The 22,046-nt window shown below is 48.3% G+C and overlaps 3 protein-coding genes across 3 annotated transcripts in view; all 3 read left to right on the forward strand.

Annotated features, from left to right (window-relative positions):
- Window positions 1–852: 852 nt before the first annotated feature.
- On the forward strand, window positions 853–12,887 carry LOC135479852 (uncharacterized). The gene is made up of 11 exons (XM_064759756.1): window positions 853–2,001; window positions 2,281–3,693; window positions 3,973–4,665; window positions 5,089–5,709; window positions 6,493–7,149; window positions 7,807–8,355; window positions 8,635–9,327; window positions 9,859–10,263; window positions 10,615–11,775; window positions 11,947–12,373; window positions 12,631–12,887. The coding sequence occupies exons 1-11, from the start codon at window positions 853–855 to the stop codon at window positions 12,885–12,887; spliced, it is 8,025 nt and encodes a 2,674-aa protein (XP_064615826.1).
- A 2,671-nt stretch (window positions 12,888–15,558) lies between these two features.
- LOC135479853 (uncharacterized) lies at window positions 15,559–16,794 on the forward strand. Its single transcript, XM_064759757.1, has one exon. It carries the CDS (start codon window positions 15,559–15,561, stop codon window positions 16,792–16,794), a length of 1,236 nt encoding a protein of 411 aa, XP_064615827.1.
- Window positions 16,795–20,357: 3,563 nt separating this feature from the next.
- Window positions 20,358–22,046, forward strand: part of LOC135479854 (mucin-3B-like) — a 38,486-nt gene continuing 36,797 nt past the window's right edge. Inside the window, exon 1 of the mRNA XM_064759758.1 lies at window positions 20,358–21,864. Coding sequence (XP_064615828.1) covers window positions 20,358–21,864 — 1,507 coding nt within the window. The remainder of the gene's footprint in view (window positions 21,865–22,046) is intronic.

Genomic DNA, 22,046 nt, shown 5'->3' on the forward strand with positions numbered 1-22,046 from the left:
ACCACCCATGGCCAGTCTACAACAGTGATGGATACCACCACACCTGGCCAGTCTACAACAGTGATGGATACCACCACACCTGGCCAGTCTACAACAGTGATGGATACCACCACACCTGGCCAGTCTGCAAGAGTGATGGAGACCTCTACACCTGGACAGTCTACAACAGTGATGGATACCACCACCCATGGCCAGTCTACAACAGTGATGAATACCACCACCCATGGCCAGTCTACAACAGTGATGGATACCACCACACCTGGCCAGTCTACAACAGTGATGGATACTACCACACCTGGCCAGTCTACAACAGGGATGGAGACCTCCACACCTGGCCAGTTTACAAGAGTAATGGAGAGCACCACACCTGGTCAGTCTACAACAGTGATGGATACCACCACACCTGCCCAGTCTACAACAGTGATGGATACCACCACACCTGGCCAGTCTACAACAGTGATGGATACAACACCCGACCAGTCTACAACAGTGATGGAGACCACAACACCTGGACAGTCTACAAGAGTAATGGAGACCACCACACCTGGCCAGTCTACAACAGTGATGGATACCACCACACCTGGCCAGTCTACAACATTGATGGATACCATTACACCTGGCCAGTCTACAACAGTGATGGAGACCACCACACCTGGCCAGTCTACAACAGTGATGGATACCACAACCCATAGCCAGTCTACAACAGTGATGGATACCACCACCCATAGCCAGTCTACAACAGTGATGGAAAGCACCACCCATAGCCAGTCTACAACAGTGATGGATACCACCAGACCTGGCCAGTCTACAACAGTGATGGATACCACCACCCATGGCCAGTCTACAACAGTGATGGATACCACCACACCTGGCCAGTCTACAACAGTGATGGATACCACCACCCATGGCCAGTCTACAACAGCGATGGACACCACCACACCTGGCCAGTCTACAACAGTGATGGAGACCTCCACACCTGGCCAGTCTACAAGAGTAATGGAGAGCACCACACCTGGCCAGTCTACAACAGTGATGGATACCATCACACCTGGCAGGTCTACAACAGTGATGGATACCACCACAGCTGGCCAGTCTACAACAGTGATGGATACCACCACACCTGGCCAGTCTAATAGGTTAATGGAGAGCACCACACCTGGCCAGTCTACAACAGTAATGGAGACCTCCACACCTAAGCAGTCTACTACAGTGATGGCTACCACCACACCTGGCCAATCTACAACACTTGTGGATAAAACCACCCATGGCCAGTCTACAACAGTGATGGATACCACCACACCTGGCCAGTCTACAAGAGTGATGGAGACCTCCACACCTGGCCAGTCTACAAGAGTGATGGAGAACACCACAACTGGTCAGTCTACAACAGTGATAAATACCACCACACCTGGCCAGTCCACAACAGTGATGGATACCACCACACCCGACCAGTCTACAATAGTGATGGATACCACCACACCTGGCCAGTCTACAACAGTGATGGATACCACCACACCTGGCCAGTCTACAACAGTAATGGATACCACCACACCTGCCCAGTCTAAAACAGTGCTGGATAACATAACACCTGGCCAGTCTACAAGAGTAATGGAAAGAACCACACCTGGCCAGTCTAAAAGAGTGATGGATACCACCACCCATGGCCAGTCTACAACAGTGATAGAGACCTCCACACCTAACAAATCTACAACAGTGATAGATACCACCACACCTGGCCAGTCCACAACAGCGATGGATTCCACCACACCTGGCCAGTCTACAGGAGTAATGGAGACCTCCACACCTGGCAAATCTACAACAGTGATGAACACCACCACACCTGGGCATTCTACAACACCGATGGATACCACCACACCTGGCCAATCTACAACAGTAATGGATTCCACAACACCTGGCCAGTCTACAACAGTGATGGATACCACCACACCTGGTCAGTCTGCAACAGTGATGGATACCATCACACCTGGACAGTCTACAAGAGTAATGGAGACCACCACACCTGGCCAGTCTACAACATTGATGGATACCACCACACCTGGCCAGTATACAACAGTGATGGATACCACCACACCTGGCCAATCTACAACAGTGATGGATACCACCACCCATGGCCAGTCTACAACAGTGATGGATACCACCACACCCGACCAGTCTACAATAGTGATGGATACCACCACACCTGGCCAGTCTATAACAGTGATGGATACCTCCACACCTGGCCAGTCTACAACAGTAATGGATACCACAACACCTGCCCAGTCTACAACAGTGATAGATACCACAACACCTGGCCAGTCTACAACAGTGATGGATTCCACCACACCTAGCCAGTCTACAAGGGTAATGGAGACCTCCACACCTGGCCAATCTACAACAGTGATGCACACCACCACACTTGGCCAGTCTACAACAGAGATGGAGAACAGCACACCTGGACAGTCTACAAGAGTAATGGAGAGTACCACACCTGGCCAGTCTACAACAGTGATGGATACACCCACACTTGGCCAGTCTACAACAGTGATGGATACAACCACACCTGGCCAGTCTACAACAGTGATAGAGAACACCACCCATGGCCAGTCTACAGCAGTGATGGATACAACCACACTTGGCCAGTCTACAACAGTGATGGATATCACCACACCTGGCCAGTCTATAACAGTGATGGATACCACCACACCTGGCCAGTCTGCAAGATTGATGGAGACCTCCACACCTGGCCAGTCTACAACAGTGATGGATACCACCACACCTGGACAGTCTAATAGGTTAATTGAGAGCACCACACCTGCCCAGTCTACAACAGTAATGGAGACCTCCAAACCTAAGCAGTCTACTACAGTGATGGCTACCACCACACCTGGCCAGTCTACAACACTTGTGGATACCACCACACCTGGCCAGTCTACAACAGTGATGGATACAACCACACCTGGCCAGTCTACAACAGTGATGGATACCACAACACTTGGCCAGTCTACAAAAGTGATGGAGACCTCCACACCTGGCCAGTCTACAAGAGTGATGGAGAACACCACAACTGGTCAGTCTACAACAGTGATAAATACCACCACACCTGGCCAGTCCACAACAGTGATGGATACCACCACACCCGACCAGTCTACAATAGTGATGGATACCACCACACCTGGCCAGTCTACAACAGTGATGGATACCACCACACCTGGCCAGTCTACAACAGTAATGGATACCACCACACCTGCCCAGTCTAAAACAGTGCTGGATACCATAACACCTGGCCAGTCTACAAGAGTAATGGAAAGAACCACACCTGGCCAGTCTAAAAGAGTGATGGATACCACCACCCATGGCCAGTCTACAACAGTGATAGAGACCTCCACACCTAACAAATCTACAACAGTGATAGATACCACCACACCTGGCCAGTCCACAACAGCGATGGATTCCACCACACCTGGCCAGTCTACAGGAGTAATGGAGACCTCCACACCTGGCAAATCTACAACAGTGATGGACACCACCACACCTGGGCATTCTACAACACTGATGGATACCACCACACCTGGCCAATCTACAACAGTGATGGATTCCACAACACTTGGCCAGTCTACAACAGTGATGGATACCACCACACCTGGTCAGTCTGCAACAGTGATGGATACCATCACACCTGGACAGTCTACAAGAGTAATGGAGACCACCACACCTGGCCAGTCTACAACATTGATGGATACCACCACACCTGGCCAGTATACAACAGTGATGGATACCACCACACCTGGCCAATCTACAACAGTGATGGATACAACCACCCATGGCCAGTCTACAACAGTGATGGATACCACCACACCCGACCAGTCTACAATAGTGATAGATACCACCACACCTGGCCAGTCTATAACAGTGATGGATACCTCCACACCTGGCCAGTCTACAACAGTAATGGATACCACAACACCTGCCCAGTCTACAACAGTGATAGATACCACAACACCTGGCCAGTCTACAACAGTGATGGATTCCACCACACCTAGCCAGTCTACAAGGGTAATGGAGACCTCCACACCTGGCCAATCTACAACAGTGATGCACACCACCACACTTGGCCAGTCTACAACAGAGATGGAGAACAGCACACCTGGACAGTCTACAAGAGTAATGGAGAGTACCACACCTGGCCAGTCTACAACAGTGATGGATACACCCACACTTGGCCAGTCTACAACAGTGATGGAGGGCACCACCCATGGCCAGTCTACAACAGTGATGGATACAACCACACCTGGCCAGTCTACAACAGTGATAGAGAACACCACCCATGGCCAGTCTACAGCAGTGATGGATACAACCACACTTGGCCAGTCTACAACAGTGATGGATATCACCACACCTGGCCAGTCTATAACAGTGATGGATACCACCACACCTGGCCAGTCTGCAAGATTGATGGAGACCTCCACACCTGGCCAGTCTACAACAGTGATGGATACCACCACACCTGGACAGTCTAATAGGTTAATTGAGAGCACCACACCTGCCCAGTCTACAACAGTAATGGAGACCTCCACACCTAAGCAGTCTACTACAGTGATGGCTACCACCACACCTGGCCAGTCTACAACACTTGTGGATACCACCACACCTGGCCAGTCTACAACAGTGATGGATACAACCACACCTGGCCAGTCTACAACAGTGATGGATACCACAACACCTGGCCAGTCTACAAGAGTAATGGAGAGCACCACACCTGGCCAGTCTACAAGAGTGATGAATACCACCACCCATGGCCATTCTACAACAGTGATAGAGACCTCCACACCTGACCAATCTACAACAGTGATGGATACCACCACACCTGGTCAGTCTACAACAGTGATGGATACCACCACACCTGGCCAGTCTACAACAGTGAAGGATACCACCACACCTGGCCAATCTACAACAGTGATGGATACCACCACACCTGGCCAGTCTTCAACAGTGATGGATACGACCACACCTGGCCAGTCTACAACAGTGATGGACACCTCCACACCTGGCCAATCTACAACAGTGATGGACACCACCACACCTGGCCAGTCTACAACAGTGATGGAGAACACCACACCTGGACAGTCTACAAAAGTAATGGAGAGTACCACACATGGCCAGTCTACAACAGTAATGGATACAACCACATTTAGCCAGTTTACAACAGTGATGGATACCACCACCCATGGCCAGTCTACAACAGTGATGGATACCACCACACCTGGCCAGTCTACAACAGTGATGGATACTACCACACCTGGCCAGTCTACAACAGTGATGGATACCACCACACATGGCCAGTCTGCAAGAGTGATGGAGACCTCAACACCTGGACAGTCTACAACAGTGATGGATACCACCACACCTGGCCAGTCTACAACAGTGATGGATACCACCACACCTGGCCAGTCTAATAGGTTAATGGAGAGCACCACACCTGGCCAGTCTACAACAGTAATGGAGTCCTCCACACCTAAGCAGTCTACTACAGTGATGGATACCACCACACCTGGCCAATCTACAACACTTGTGGATACCACCTCACCTGGCCAGTCTACAACAGTGATAGAGACCACCACCCATGGCCAGTCTACAACAGTGATGGATACCAACAAACTTGGCCAGTCCACAACAGTGATGGATACCACCACAACTGGCCAGTCTACAACAGTGATGGATATCACCACCCATGGCCAGTCTACAACAGTGATGGATACCACCACACCTGGCCATTCTACAACAGTGATGGATACCACCACCCATGGCCAGTCTACAACAGTGATGGAAAGCACCACACTTGGCCAGTCTACAACAGTGATGGATACCACCACACCTGGCCAGTCTACAACAGTGATGGAGACCTCCACACCTGGCCAGTCTACAAGAGTAATGGAGAGCACCACACCTGGTCAGTCTACAACAGTGATGGATACCACCACACCTGGTCAGTCTACAACAGTGATGGATACCACCACACCTGGCCAGTCTACAACAGTGATGGATACCACAACACCTGGAGAGTCTACACGAGTAATGGAGACCACCACACCTGGCCAGTCTACAACAGTGATGGATACCACCACACCTGGCCAGTCTACAACAGTGATGGAGACAACCACACCTGGCCAGTCTACAACAGTGATGGATACCACAACCCATAGCCAGTCTACAACAGTGATGGATACCACCACCCATAGCCTATCTACAACAGCGATGGATACAACCACCCATAGCCAGTCTACAATAGTGATGGATACCACCACACCTGGCCAGTCTACAACAGTAATGGAGACCTCCACACCTGGCCAGTCTACAACACTTGTGGATACAACCACACCTGGCCAGTCTACAACAGTGATGGATACCACCACCCATGGCCAGTCTACAACAGTGATGGATACCACCAGAGCTGGCCAGTCTACAACAGTGATGGATACCACCACACCTGGCCAGTCTACAACAGTGATGGAGACCTCCACACCTGGCCAGTCTACAAGAGTAATGGAGAACACCACATCTGGTCAGTCTACAACAGTGATAAATACCACCACACCTGGCCAGTCTACAACAGTGATGGATACCACCACACCTGGCCAGTCTGCAAGAGAGATGGAGACCTCCACACCTGGCCAGTCTTCAACAGTGATGGATACCACCACACCTGGCCAGTCTAATAGGTTAATGGAGAGCACCACAACTGGCCAGTCTACAACAGTAATGGAGACCTCCACACCTAAGCAGTCTACTACAGTGATGGCTACCACCACAGCTGGCCTGTCTACAACACTTGTGGATACCTCCACACCTGGCCAGTCTACAAGAGTGCTGGATACCACCACCCATGGCCAGTCTACAACAGTGATGGATACCAACACACTTGGACAGTCCACAACACTGATGGATACCACCACAACTGGCCAGTCTACAACAGTGATGGATACCACTACCCGTGGCCAGTCTACAACAGTGATGGACATCACCACACCTGGCCAGTCTACAACAGTGATGGAGACCTCCACACCTGGCCAGTCTACAAGGGTAATGGAGAGCACCACACCTGGTCAGTCTACAACAGTGATGGATACCATCACACCTGGCCAGTCTACAACAGTGAGGGATACCACCACACCTGGCCAGTCTACAACAGTGGTGGATACCACCACACCTGGCCAGTCTACAACAGTGATGGATACCACCACACCTGGCCAGTCTACAACAGTGATGGATACCACCACACCTGGCCAGTCTACAACAGTGATGAAGACCTCCACACCTGGCCAGTCTACAAGAGTAATGGAGAGCACCACACCTGCTCAGTCTACAACAGTGATGGATACCACCACAGTGATGGATACCACCACACCTGGCCTGTCTACAACAGTGATGGATACCACAACACCTGACCAGTCTACAACAGTGATGGATACCACCAGAGCTGGACAGTCTACAAGAGTAATGGAGACCACCACACCTGGTCAGTCTACAAGAGTGATGGATACTACCACACCTGGCCAGTCTACAACATTGATGGATACCATTACACCTGGCCAGTCTACAACAGTGATGGACACCACCACACCTGGCCAGTCTACAACAGTGATGGATACCACCACACCTGGCCAGTCTACAACAGTGATGGATACCACCACTCATGGCCAGTCTACAACAGTGATGGATACCACCACACCTGGCCAGTCTACAACAGTGATGGATACCACCACACCTGGCCAGTCTACAACAGTGATGGATACCACCACACCTGGCCAGTCTAAAACAGTGATGGATACCACCACCCATGGCCAGTCTACAACAGTGATGGATAAAACCACACTTGGCCAATCTACAACAGTAAAGGATATCACCACACCTGGGCAGTCTACAACAGTGATGGATACCACCACACCTGGACAGTCTACAACAGTAATGGATACCACCACACCTGCCCAGTCTAAAACAGTGCTAGATACCATAACACCTGGCCAGTCTACAAGAGTAATGGAAAGAACCACACCTGGCCAGTCTAAAAGAGTGATGGATACCACCACCCAAGGCCAGTCTACAACAGTGATAGAGACCTCCACACCTAACCAATCTACAACAGTGATAGATACCACCACACCTGGCCAGTCCACAACAGTGATGGATTCCACCACACCTGGCCAGTCTACACGAGTAATGGAGACCTCCACACCTGGCAAATCTACAACAGTGATGGACACCACCACACCTGGGCAGTCTACAGGAGTGATGGATACAACCACACTTGACAAGTCTGCAACAGTGATGGATACCATCACACCTGGACAGTCTACAAGAGTAATGGAGACCACCACACCTGGCCAGTCTACAACATTGATGGATACCACCACACCTGGCCAGTATACAACAGTGATGGATACCACCACACCTGGCCAATCTACAACAGTGATGGATACCACCACCCATGGCCAGTCTACAACAGTGATGGATACCACCACACCCGACCAGTCTACAATAGTGATGGATACCACCACACCTGGCCAGTCTACAACAGTGATGGATACCTCCACACCTGGCCAGTCTACAACAGTAATGGATACCACAACACCTGCCCAGTCTACAACAGTGATAGATACCACAACACCTGGCCAGTCTACAACAGTGATGGATTCCACCACACCTAGCCAGTCTACAAGGGTAATGGAGACCTCCACACCTGGTCAATCTACAACAGTAATGCACACCACCACACCTGGCCAGTCTAAAACAGAGATGGAGAACACCACACCTGGACAGTCTACAAGAGTAATGGAGAGTACCACACCTGGCCAGTCTACAACAGTGATGGATACACCCACACCTGGCCAGTCTACAACAGTGATGGAGAGCACCACCCATGGCCAGTCTACAACAGTGATGGATACCACCACACCTGGCCAGTCTACAACAGTGATAGAGAACACCACCCATGGCCAGTCTACAGCAGTGATGGATACAACCACACTTGGCCAGTCTACAACAGTGATGGATATCACCACACCTGGCCAGTCTATAACAGTGATGGATACCACCACACCTGGCCAGTCTGCAAGATTGATGGAGACCTCCACACCTGGCCAGTCTACAACAGTGATGGATACCACCACACCTGGACAGTCTAATAGGTTAATTGAGAGCACCACACCTGCCCAGTCTACAACAGTAATGGAGACCTCCACACCTAAGCAGTCTACTACAGTGATGGCTACCACCACACCTGGCCAGTCTACAACACTTGTGGATACCACCACACCTGGCCAGTCTACAACAGTGATGGATACCTCCACACCTGGCCAGTCTACAACAGTAATGGATACCACAACACCTGCCCAGTCTACAACAGTGATAGATACCACAACACCTGGCCAGTCTACAACAGTGATGGATTCCACCACACCTAGCCAGTCTACAAGGGTAATGGAGACCTCCACACCTGGTCAATCTACAACAGTGATGCACACCACCACACCTGGCCAGTCTACAACAGTGATGGATACCACCACACCTGGCCAGTCTGCAAGAGTAATGGAGACCACCACACCTGGCCAGTCTACAACATTGATGGATACCACCACACCTGGCCAGTATACAACAGTGATGGATACCACCACACCTGGCCAATCTACAACAGTGATGGATACCACCACCCATGGCCAGTCTACAACAGTGATGGATACCACCACACCCGACCAGTCTACAATAGTGATGGATACCACCACACCTGGCCAGTCTACAACAGTGATGGATACCTCCACACCTGGCCAGTCTACAACAGTAATGGATACCACAACACCTGCCCAGTCTACAACAGTGATAGATACCACAACACCTGGCCAGTCTACAACAGTGATGGATTCCACCACACCTAGCCAGTCTACAAGGGTAATGGAGACCTCCACACCTGGTCAATCTACAACTGTGATGCACACCACCACACCTGGCCAGTCTACAACAGTGATGGATACCACCACACCTGGCCAGTCTGCAAGAGTGATGGAGACCTCCACACCCGGCCAGTCTACAACAGTAATGGAAAGCACCACACCTGGCCAGTCTACAACAGTGATGGATACCACCACACCTGGCCAGTCTACAACAGTGATGGAGACCTCCACACCTGGCCAGTCTACAAGAGTAATGGAGAGCACCACACCTGGTCAGTCTACAACAGTGATGGATACCACCACACCTGGCCAGTCTACAACAGTGATGGAGACCACCACACCTGGCCAGTCTACAACAGTGATGGATACCACAACCCATAGCCAGTCTACAACAGTGATGGATACCACCACCCATAGCCAGTCTACAACAGTGATGGATACCACCACCCATAGCCAGTCTACAACAGTGATGGATACCACCACACCTGGCCAGTCTACAACAGTAATGGAGACCTCCACACCTGGCCAGTCTACAACACTTGTGGATACCACCACACCTGGCCAGTCTACAACAGTGATGGATACCACCACCCATGGCCAGTCTACAACAGTGATGGATACCTCCACACCTGGCCAGTCTACAACAGTGATGGATACCACCACACCTGGCCAGTCTACAACAGTGATGGAGACCTCCACACCTGGCCAGTCTACAAGAGTAATGGAGAACACCACACCTGGTCAGTCTACAACAGTGATAAATACCACCACACCTGGCCAGTCTACAACAGTGATGGATACCACCACACCTGGCCAGTCTGCAAGAGAGATGGAGACCTCCACACCTGGCCAGTCTTCAAAAGTGATGGATACCACCACACCTGGACAGTCTAATAGGTTAATGGAGAGCACCACACCTGGCCAGTCTACAACAGTAATGGAGACCTCCACACCTAAGCAGTCTACTACAGTGATGGCTACCACCACACCTGGCCTGTCTACAACACTTGTGGATACCCCCACACCTGGCCAGTCTACAAGAGTGATCGATACCACCACCCATGGCCAGTCTACAACAGTGATGGATACCAAAACACTTGGCCAGTCCACAACACTGATGGATACCACCACAACTGGCCAGTCTACAACAGTGATGGATACCACTACCCATGGCCAGTCTACAACAGTGATGGACACCACCACACCTGGCCAGTCTACAACAGTGATGGAGACCTCCACACCTGGCCAGTCTACAAGGGTAATGGAGAGCACCACACCTGGTCAGTCTACAACAGTGATGGATACCATCACACCTGGCCAGTCTACAACAGTGATGGATACCACCACACCTGGCCAGTCTAAAACAGTGGTGGATACCACCACACCTGGCCAGTCTACAACAGTGATGGATACCACCACACCTGGACAGTCTACAACAGTGATGGATACCACCACACCTGGCCAGTCTACAACAGTGATGGAGACCTCCACACCTGGCCAGTCTACAAGAGTAATGGAGAGCACCACACCTGGTCAGTCTACAACAGTGATGGATACCACCACACCTGGCCAGTCTACAACAGTGATGGATACCACCAAACCTGGCCCGTCTACAACAGTGATGGATACCACAACACCTGACCAGTCTACAACAGTGATGAATACCACCAGAGCTGGACACTCTCCAAGAGTAATGGAGACCACCACACCTGGCCAGTCTACAAGAGTGATGGATACCACCACACCTGGCCAGTCTACAACATTGATGGATACCATTACACCTGGCCAGTCTACAACAGTGATGGACACCACCACACCTGGCCAATCTACAACAGTGATGGATACCACCACACCTGGCCAGTCTACAACAGTGATGGATACCACCACCCATGGCCAGCCTACAACAGTGATGGATACCACCACACCTGGCCAGTCTACAACAGTGATGGATACCACCACACCTGGCCAGTCTACAACAGTGATGGATACCACCACACCTGGCCAGTCTAAAACAGTGATGGATACCACCACCCATGGCCAGTCTACAACAGTGATGGATAAAACCACACTTGGCCAATCTACAACAGTAAAGGATATCACCACACCTGGCCAGTCTACAACAGTGATGGATACCACCACACCTGGCCAGTCTAATAGGTTAATGGAGAGCACCACACCTGGCCAGTCTACAACAGTAATGGAGACCTCCACACCTAAGCAGTCTACTACAGTGATGGCTACCACCACACCTGCCCAGTCTACAACACTTGTGGAGACCACCACACCTGGCGAGTCTACAACAGTGATGGATACAACCACACCTGCCCAGTCTACTACAGTGATGGGTTCCACCACACTTGGCCAGTCTACAAGAGTAATGGAGAGCACCACACCTGGCCAGTCTACAAGAGTGATGGATACCACCACCCATGGCCAGTCTACAACAGTGATAGAGACCTCCACACCTGGCCAGTCTACAACAGTGATGGATACCACCACACCTGGCCAGTCTACAACAGTGATGGATTCCACCACACCTGGCCAGTCTACAACAGTAATGGAGACCTCCACACCTGGCCAATCTACAACAGTGATGGACACCACCACACCTGGCCAGTCTACAACAGTGATGGATACCACCACACCTGGCCAATCTACAACAGTGATGGATACCACCACACCTGGCCAGTCTACAACAGTGATGGATACCACCACACCTGGTCAGTCTACAACAGTAATGGAGACTTCCACACCTGGCCAATCTACAACAGTGATGGACACCACCACACCTGGCCAGTCTACAACAGTGATGGACACCACCACACCTGGTCAGTCTACAACAGTAATGGAGACCTCCACACCTGGCCAGTCTACAACAGTGGTGGACACCTCCACACCTGGCCAATCTACAACAGTGATGGACACCACCACACCTGTCCAGTCTAAAACAGTGATGGAGAACACCACACCTGGACAGTCTACAAGAGTAATGGAGAGTACCACACCCGGCCAGTCTACAACAGTAATGGATACAACCACACTTGGCCAGTCTACAACAGTGATGGATACCACCACACCTGGCCAGTCTACAACAGTGATGGATACCACGACACCTGGCCAGTCTACAACAGTGATGGATACCGCCACACTTGGCCAGTCTACAACAGTGATGGATACCACCACCCATGGCCAGTCTACAACAGTGATGGATACAACCACACTTGGCCAGTCTACAACAGTGAAGGATACCACCACACCTGGCCTGTCTACAACAGTGATGGATACCACCACACCTGGCCAGTCTGCAAGAGTCATGGAGACCTCCACACCTGGCCAGTCTACAACAGTGATGGATACCACCACACCTGGCCAGTCTAATAGGTTAATGGAGAGCACCACACCTGGCCAGTCTACAACAGTAATGGAGACCTCCACACCTGGCCAGTCTACAAGAGTAATGGAGAGCACCACACCTGGCCAGTCTACAACAGTAATGGAGACCTCCACACCTAAGCAGTCTACTACAGTGATGGCTACCACCACACCTGCCCAGTCTACAACACTTGTGGAGACCACCACACCTGGCGAGTCTACAACAGTGATGGACACCACCACACCTGCCCAGTCTACTACAGTGATGGATTCCACCACACCTGGCCAGTCTACAAGAGTAATGGAGACCTCCATACCTGGCCAATCTACAACAGTGATGGACACCACCACACCTGGCCAGTCTACAACAGTGATGGATACCACCACACCTGGCCAATCTACAACAGTGATGGATACCACCACACCTGGCCAGTCTACAACAGTGATGGATACCACCACACCTGGTCAGTCTACAACATTGATGGATACCACCACACTTGGCCAGTCTACAACAGTGATGGACACCACCACACCTGGCCAGTCTACAACAGTGATGGATACCACCACACCTGCCCAGTCTACAACAGTGATGGACACCTCCACACCTGGCAAATCTACAACAGTGATGGACACCACCACACCTGGCCAGTCTAAAACAGTGATGGAGAACACCACACCTGGACAGTCTACAAGAGTAATGGAGAGTACCACACCCGGCCAGTCTACAACAGTAATGGATACAACCACACTTGGCCAGTCTACAACAGTGATGGATACCACCACACCTGGCCAGTCTAAAACAGTGATAGATACCACGACACCTGGCCAGTCTACAACAGTGATGGATACCGCCACACTTGGCCAGTCTACAACAGTGATGGATACCACCACCCATGGCCAGTCTACAACAGTGATGGATACAACCACACTTGGCCAGTCTACAACAGTGAAGGATACCACCACACCTGGCCTGTCTACAACAGTGATGGATACCACCACACCTGGCCAGTCTGCAAGAGTGATGGAGACCTCCACACCTGGCCAGTCTACAACAGTGATGGATACCACCACACCTGGCCAGTCTAATAGGTTAATGGAGAGCACCACACCTGGCCAGTCTACAACAGTAATGGAGACCTCCACACCTAAGCAGTCTACTACAGTGATGGCTACCATCACACCTGGCCAGTCTACAACAGTTGTGGATACCACCACACCTGGCCAGTCAACAACAGTGATGGATACCACCACCCATGGCCAGTCTACAACAGTGATGGATACCAATACACTTGGCCAGTCCACAACAGTGATGGATACCACCACAACTGGCCAGTCTACAACAGTGATGGATACCACCACAACTGGCCAGTCTACAACAGTGATGGATACCACCACACCTGGCCAGTCTACAATAGTGATGGATACCACCACCCATGGCCAGTCTACAACAGTGATGGATACCACCACACCTGGCCAGTCTACAACAGTGATGGATACCACCACACCTGGCCAGTCTACAACAGTGATGGAGACCTCCACACCTGGCCAGTCTACAAGAGTAATGGAGAGCACCACACCTGGTCAGTCTACAACAGTGATGGATACCACCACACCTGGCCAGTCTACAACAGTGATGGATACCACCACACCTGGCCCGTCTACAACAGTGATGGATACCACAACACCCGACCAGTCTACAACAGTGATGGATACCACCACACCTGGACAGTCTACAAGAGTAATGGAGACCACCACACCTGGCCAGTCTACAAGAGTGATGGAGAGCACCACACCTGGCCAGTCTACAACAGTGATGGATACCACCACCCATGGCCAGTCTACAAGAGTAATGGAGAGCACCACTCCTGGCCAGTCTACAAGAGTGATGGATACCACCACACCTGGCCAGTCTACAGTAGTAATTGAGAGCACCACACCTGGCCTGTCTACAACAGTGATGGATACCACCACACCTGGCCAGTCTACAACAGTGATGGATACCACCACACCTGGCCAGTCTACTACAGTGATGGATACCACCACACCGGGCCAGTCTACTACAGTGATGGATACCACCACACCTGGCCAGTCTACAACTGTGATGGATACCACCACCCATGGCCAGTCTACAACAGTGATGGATACAACCACACTTGGCCAGTCTACAACAGTGATGGATACCACCACCCATGGCCAGTCTACAACAGTGATGGAGAGCACCACACCTGGCCAGTCTACAACAGTGATGGATACCACCACACCTGGCCAGTCTACAACAGTGATGGAGACCTCCACACCTGGCCAGTCTACAAGTGTAATGGAGAGCACCACACCTGGTCAGTCTACAACGGTGATGGATACATCCACACTTGGCCAGTCTACAACAGTGATGGATACCACCACGCCTGGCCAGTCTACAAGAGTAATGGGCACCACCACACCTGGCCAGTCTAAAACAGTAATGGAAACCTCTACACCTGGCCAGTCTACAACAGTTATGGATACCACCACACCTGCCCAGTCTAAAACAGTGATGGAGACGACCACACCTAGCCAGTTTACAACAGTAATGCAGACCTCTACACCTGGCCAGTCTACAACAGTGATGGATACCACCACACCTGGCCAGTCTACAAGAGTAGTGGAGAGCACGACACCTGGCCAGTCTACAACAGTGATGGATACCACCACCCATGGGCAGTCTACAACAGTAATGGAGACCTCCTCACATGGACAGTCTACAACAGTGATAGACACAACCACTCCTGGCCAGCCTACAACAGTGGTGGACACCACCACACCTAGCCAGCCTTCAACAGTGATAGATACCACCACACCTGGCCAGTCTACAACAGTGATGGATACCTCCACCCATGGCCAGTCTACAAGAGTAATGGATACCACTACACCTGGCCAGTCTACAACAGTGATGGAGAGCACCACACCTGGCCAGTCTACAACAGTGATAGACACAACCACTCCTGGCCAGCCTACAACAGTGGTGGACACCACCACACCTGGCCAGCCTACAACAGTGATAGATACCACCACACCTGGCCAGTCTACAACAGTGATGGATACCTCCACCCATGGCCAGTCTACAAGAGTAATGGAGACCTCCACACCTGGCCAGTCTACAACCGTGATGGATGCCACCACACCTGGCCAGTCTACATCAGTGATGGATACCTCCACCCATGGCCAGTCTACAACAGTAATGGAGACCTCCACACCTGGCCAGTCTACAACAGTGATAGATACAACCATACCTGGCCAGTCTACAACAGTGATAGATACAATCACATCTGGACAGTCTACAACAGTGATGGATACCACCACACCTGGCCAATCTACTATTGCGATGGATTCTTCAACGCGTGGACAGTCTACACCTTTATCGGGCACAACTTTTACTTCGTTGTCTTATACAGTGGATATGTCTACTACTTCTCAGTCGTTGGAAACATCAACTGGAGGTTAGTTTATTTATGTATCGCTTTCTTGCTCTGCATGGTGGTTATGGCAGGTTTGCATGGTGCATGGTAGCTTTACTATAAACTGTGGGTGTATTATGTTATGCTGTATTGGGATTGTAACGTGCGCAAATAGAGCTGTAGCGACAGTCTGATTGGTGAATCTTTGTATGGAGATTTTAGATCACTCAAATTGCTTTTGTTTGTGATGTTGTGATATTTGATATTAGATGATCGAAAACTTATGTTACAAAAAATTTAGCGCTATTTATTTGTTTTTTAATTTTGTACGAATAATTTTATTAGAGATTTATCTAATTTTTTTTATAATTTGTCGCTTTTCTTATAATCTTGTTTTGGTAAATATAACATGACCTATAAATCGCAGGCGATTTTGTAAATATTTTTATGCCAAATTTTGCATTATACTTTAATATGTAAATTAAAATGTCCCAAGCAAAAAAACATATAGCATATGTATATTTATGTGTCTCTGTTTGTGAATATGGTTTTTAAAAATATCTTGAAAATTTCGTAAATATGCAAAAGATTATTTGTGTTGTCTTGTGTTGTTTAAGGGTTGTGTCATGTTTTTTATCACGTGCTATTAATAAGAGAGGGAAAGAGACTTAAAATTAGTTTTCTCACCTGAGGAGTGAAAATCGTGAAATCGTACATTTTGCTTTGTGTCCGATTATTTCGAACAAAGCCAATTACTGGTCATGTCACTTAGCTGTTATTAATACTTAATTAACTCAGTAGGCGGATGATAAAACCATGTCCTCAGGTGGGTGAGATCCAAACAGTATTAAACTTTACTGCGGACTTTCCTGAATTAACAGCAGTTAAACTTACAAAATATCGCAAGCATATTTGATCTTTGTAAATCCTACCGATACATTTTGTGTTTTTTTTTCTGTGCAGTTCTTTCCCTTTTATCTAAGACTTACACATTTTCTCGGAGTAGTCAATTTTTTGTCTTACCACGGCTGGTCCGTCAATCTTTATGCCTATATATGTATAAATGTAAATATGTCATTTTATGATGAATATGTCCTGAAAATATATGTAATCTAATCTAAACCACATAATATATATATATATATATATATATATATATATATATATATATATATATATATATATATATATATATCTATATATATATATTTGTAAAGTAGACGAAAATTTAAAAGCCAAAGCTTCTTACTTTATTTACTTTTTCTGGGTATAACCAAGAGCCATATTTAAAAAAATGCGTTCTGCAGGAATATGCAATGTACTGAAGAACTGTCACGAAGGTAAAGACAATTTTGTAAAACTCTATAAATGGCATGTTATATATTAGACTGATGAAGCGTAAGTTCAAGTGATTATTCGTGCGCATGCCCACTTTATAATGAATAAATCATTTCAGCTTTTAGAAAGTGTTAAGACATTTTTCTCTTCGTTGTTCATGGTTAACACTGTGTGATACCTGTATCAAGGCCATGTATACAAATTAACGCGTTATACAGTGTATCTATATAAGGTAGATTTTACACTTACATTCTCCTGCTGTCACAGCTTGGTGCTTGGTGCTTTCTTTTTTGGCCGTTTGCGTAGTGAAACGTTTGTTCTGGGCCATTATAATACACAAATCTGCGTGACGGAAAGTTCGTCGGTAACATGCCGAAAGTCAGGGGTTTACGGTGGCCACTGCGGTTTCCTCCTCGTATAAGTGAAAATCTGTTGAGTTTTATGTTAAGCAGCAATAAATAAATATCAAGTAAACAAAGTTATGAATGTCTCAGAAATTACTATGAAATGTTTCGGACCAAGAAAGAAAGGCTTCAAAGAAGGCACAAATGTTGAGAATGACATTGCTACAGTTCCGTGAAAACTCGCGATACTAGGTGTTCTGTTATAGGCCTTGGCCCATAAGTGAGCAGCTAAATGTATCCAAATACCACATCATCCACCTGACCTGAGTGAATTCCGCGAGTAGCTATTCGATCCTTGAGATGCCTTCAATGAATTTCGGATATAGCCTAAACACAAGCTCACTCGCGTATGGAGTTCGAGTTCGAATCCAACTTTGGTTGGATTGGCTATGGCTTTAAGTCAGCAGGTGTGTCGGAAACCTGAGGAACGACGGTGGTTTACTACCGTTTTATTCCATCCATAAAAACTGATCACCGTTATATGTTACTTCAAACTGAACAACTGAAAAAAACGCATCCTTATCTCGTATGGGAGAAAGATGAGACAGTCTTAATATCAGAGCTGACAGCGGGGAACCATGAGGTGACGGTAAAATGTTAAACTCGAATGAAGTAATGAGGTGTGGATGGAAAACCCTGCATCAGCTTTTTGACAACCGGTACGGGTAGTTTTTAATTTTGTACCATTACTTGCTAATGTCCTGCACGGTATTACATCTGGTGAGTAGGCTTTGTGTTGTTTTGGTGTGACTGAGAATTCATTGTTTCTTTTACGAATATGGTTTCATTAACTTGAATGTGACAGTGTGTAAGTTGTTGTTTTGTAATTTTACGTTCTAACCTACATTTGCTGTCGTCTGCACATTTCGGTTATCTCGCTTGTTGAATTCTTCGGGTCTCTATCGAATTAATATTTTCTCAACTGAATGTGGATGTTCCCCGCTTTTCTGCATAGTTTACATTTCGTCTTTATTCTTTTGCGTCCAAAACTAACCCAACTGCATATTGGTTACAGCATGCATTAGTTCAACAGAAGCTTTTTCAATCTAAAAACTGTCCGGATATTAATCAACATAAAAGTTGTATTCATTTTTACAACATATTAAGGCGAACAAAGAGATACCCGCCGCCAAAATGGGAGAAAATGGTAATACATGTCGTCATGGATATTGCAGCTAACTCTCCATTTTAACTAATGTTTTCTAATCAAGATTGTGCAAATCTTCTTGTAACTCTTCATAGGTCCATTGTTTTGAAAAAAAAAATAAAAAAACAAACAAAAACATCCTTTGTCTAAGTGTAACGCATAGATAAGAATCAAAGAAATGTCAGGAGAATATCAAACTCCAAAAGCTGTCAACACAATACATTTATGATTAAAAGTCTTGTATTTTTCAAATACCAACAAAACAGGTACAGATTTAAACCCGACGCTTCCTATGGATACCACACAAGTCGATGAGTTTTCAACTCTGATGAGTACCACACCAGCCGATGAGTCTTCAACTGTGATGAGTTCCACATCAGCCCATGAGTTTTCAACTGTGATGAGTACCACACCAGCCGATGAGTCTTCAACTGTGATGAGTTCCACACCCACCCATGAGTCTTCAACTGTGATGAGTTCCACACCAGCCCATGAGTCTTCAACTGTGATGAGTTCCACACCAGCGTATGAGTCTTCAACTGTCATGAGTACCACGCCAGCCGATAAGTCTTCAACTGTGATGAGTACCACGCCAGCAGATGAGTCTTCAACTGTGATGAGTACCACGCCAGCCGATGAGTCTTCAACTGTCATGAGTACCACGCCAGCCGATGAGTCTTCAACTGTCATGAGTACCACACCAGCCTATGAGTCTTCAACTATGATGAAAACGAAAACAGTTGAGAGATCTACAACACTCAAGGATACCACATCAGACCAGTCCACAACAGTTGTGGATACTACAACAGGTGACCATACCACAACAGTGGTGGATACTACAACAGGTGACCAGACGACATCAGTGGTGGATAAAACAACCCGTGAAAAAACCACAACTGTGATGGATACCACAACAGGTAACCAGACCGCAACGGTGGTGGATACTACTACATCTAGGACAACACCTGACCACTCTACCACCGGAATAGATACCACAAGACCTAAACAATCGACAGTAGTGATGGATACTACAACAACTGACGAGTCTACAACTGTGTTGGATAAGATAACATCCTATCAGTATACATCTGTAATGGATACCACAGCACCTGATCAGTCTACCACAATGATAAATACCACAAAAGCTGGTCAGTCTACCACAATGATAGATACCACAAAATCTGGTCAGTCTACCACAGTAATGGATCCCACAACAGCCGATCAGTCTACCACAGTGATAGATACCACAACAGCTGATCAGTCTACCACAGTAATAGATACCACAACACCGGACCACCCTTCCACAGTGATGGATACCACAACAGCTGGTCAGTCTACCACAGTGATAGATACCACAACAGCTGGTCAGTCTACCACAGAGACGGATACTACAACACCTGAGCAGTCTAACACAGGGATAGATACCACAACACCTGACCAGTCTACCACCGTAAGAGATACCACAACAGCTGGTCAGTCTACCACAGAAAAAGATACCGCAACACCTGATAAGTCTACCATACTAATGGATATCACAACACCTGATCAGTCTACCAGAGTGATAGATACCACAACATCTGACCACCCTACCAGAGTCATAGATACCACAACAGCTGGTAAGTCTACCACAGTGATACATGCCACGACAGCTGACCACACTACCACAGTGATCGATACCACAACAGCTGACCAGTCTACCACAGTTATGGATACTACAACACCTCACCAGTCTACCACAGTAATGCATACCACAACACCTAAGCAGACTACCACAGTAATAGATACCACAACACCTGACAAGTCTCCCACAGTAATAGACACCACAAGAGCTGAGCAGTCTACCAGAGTGACAGATACCACAATGCCAAATCAGTCTACCACAGTGACAGATACCACAATACCGAACCAGTCTACCACAGTGCCAGACACCACAATACTAAACCAGTCTACAACAGTGCCGGAAACCACAACACCTGACCAGTCTACCACAGTAATAGATACCACAACACCTGACAAGTCTCCCACAGTAAAAGACACCACAACAGCTGAGCAGTCTACCACAGTGACAGATACCACAATACCAAATCAGTCTACCACAGTGACAGATACCACAATACCGAACCAGTCTACCACAGTGCCAGACACCACAATACTAAACCAGTCTACAACAGTGCCGGAAACCGCAACACCTGACCAGTCTACCACAGTGATGGATACCACAACACCTGGTCAGTCTACCACAGTGATGGATACCACAACACCTGAACAGTCTACCACAGTGATGGATACCACAACACCTGGTCAGTCTACCACAGTGATGGATACCACAACAGCTGATCAGTCTACCACAGTGATGGATACCACAACACCGCACCAGTCTACCACAGTGATGGATACCACAACACCTGGT

The sequence above is a fragment of the Liolophura sinensis genome, chromosome 12, assembly GCF_032854445.1.
Source record: "Liolophura sinensis isolate JHLJ2023 chromosome 12, CUHK_Ljap_v2, whole genome shotgun sequence".
In the NCBI taxonomy this organism is placed as follows: domain Eukaryota; kingdom Metazoa; phylum Mollusca; class Polyplacophora; order Chitonida; family Chitonidae; genus Liolophura; species Liolophura sinensis.

Bases quoted from the DNA above. Each gene is read 5' to 3' on its own strand.
- LOC135479853 (XM_064759757.1), top strand. From the start codon at position 15,559: ATGGATACCACCACACCTGGCCAGTCTACAACAGTGATGGAGACCTCC.
- LOC135479852 (XM_064759756.1), top strand. From the start codon at position 853: ATGGATACCACCACACCTGGCCAGTCTACAACAGTGATGGATACCACC. The intron at 5,710-6,492 runs GTGATGGATATC...ACACCTGGCCAG, and splicing joins CAACTGGCCAGTCTACAACA to TCTACAACAGTGATGGAGAC. The intron at 8,356-8,634 runs GTAATGGAGACC...ACACCTGCCCAG, and splicing joins CACCTGGACAGTCTACAAGA to TCTACAACAGTGATAGATAC.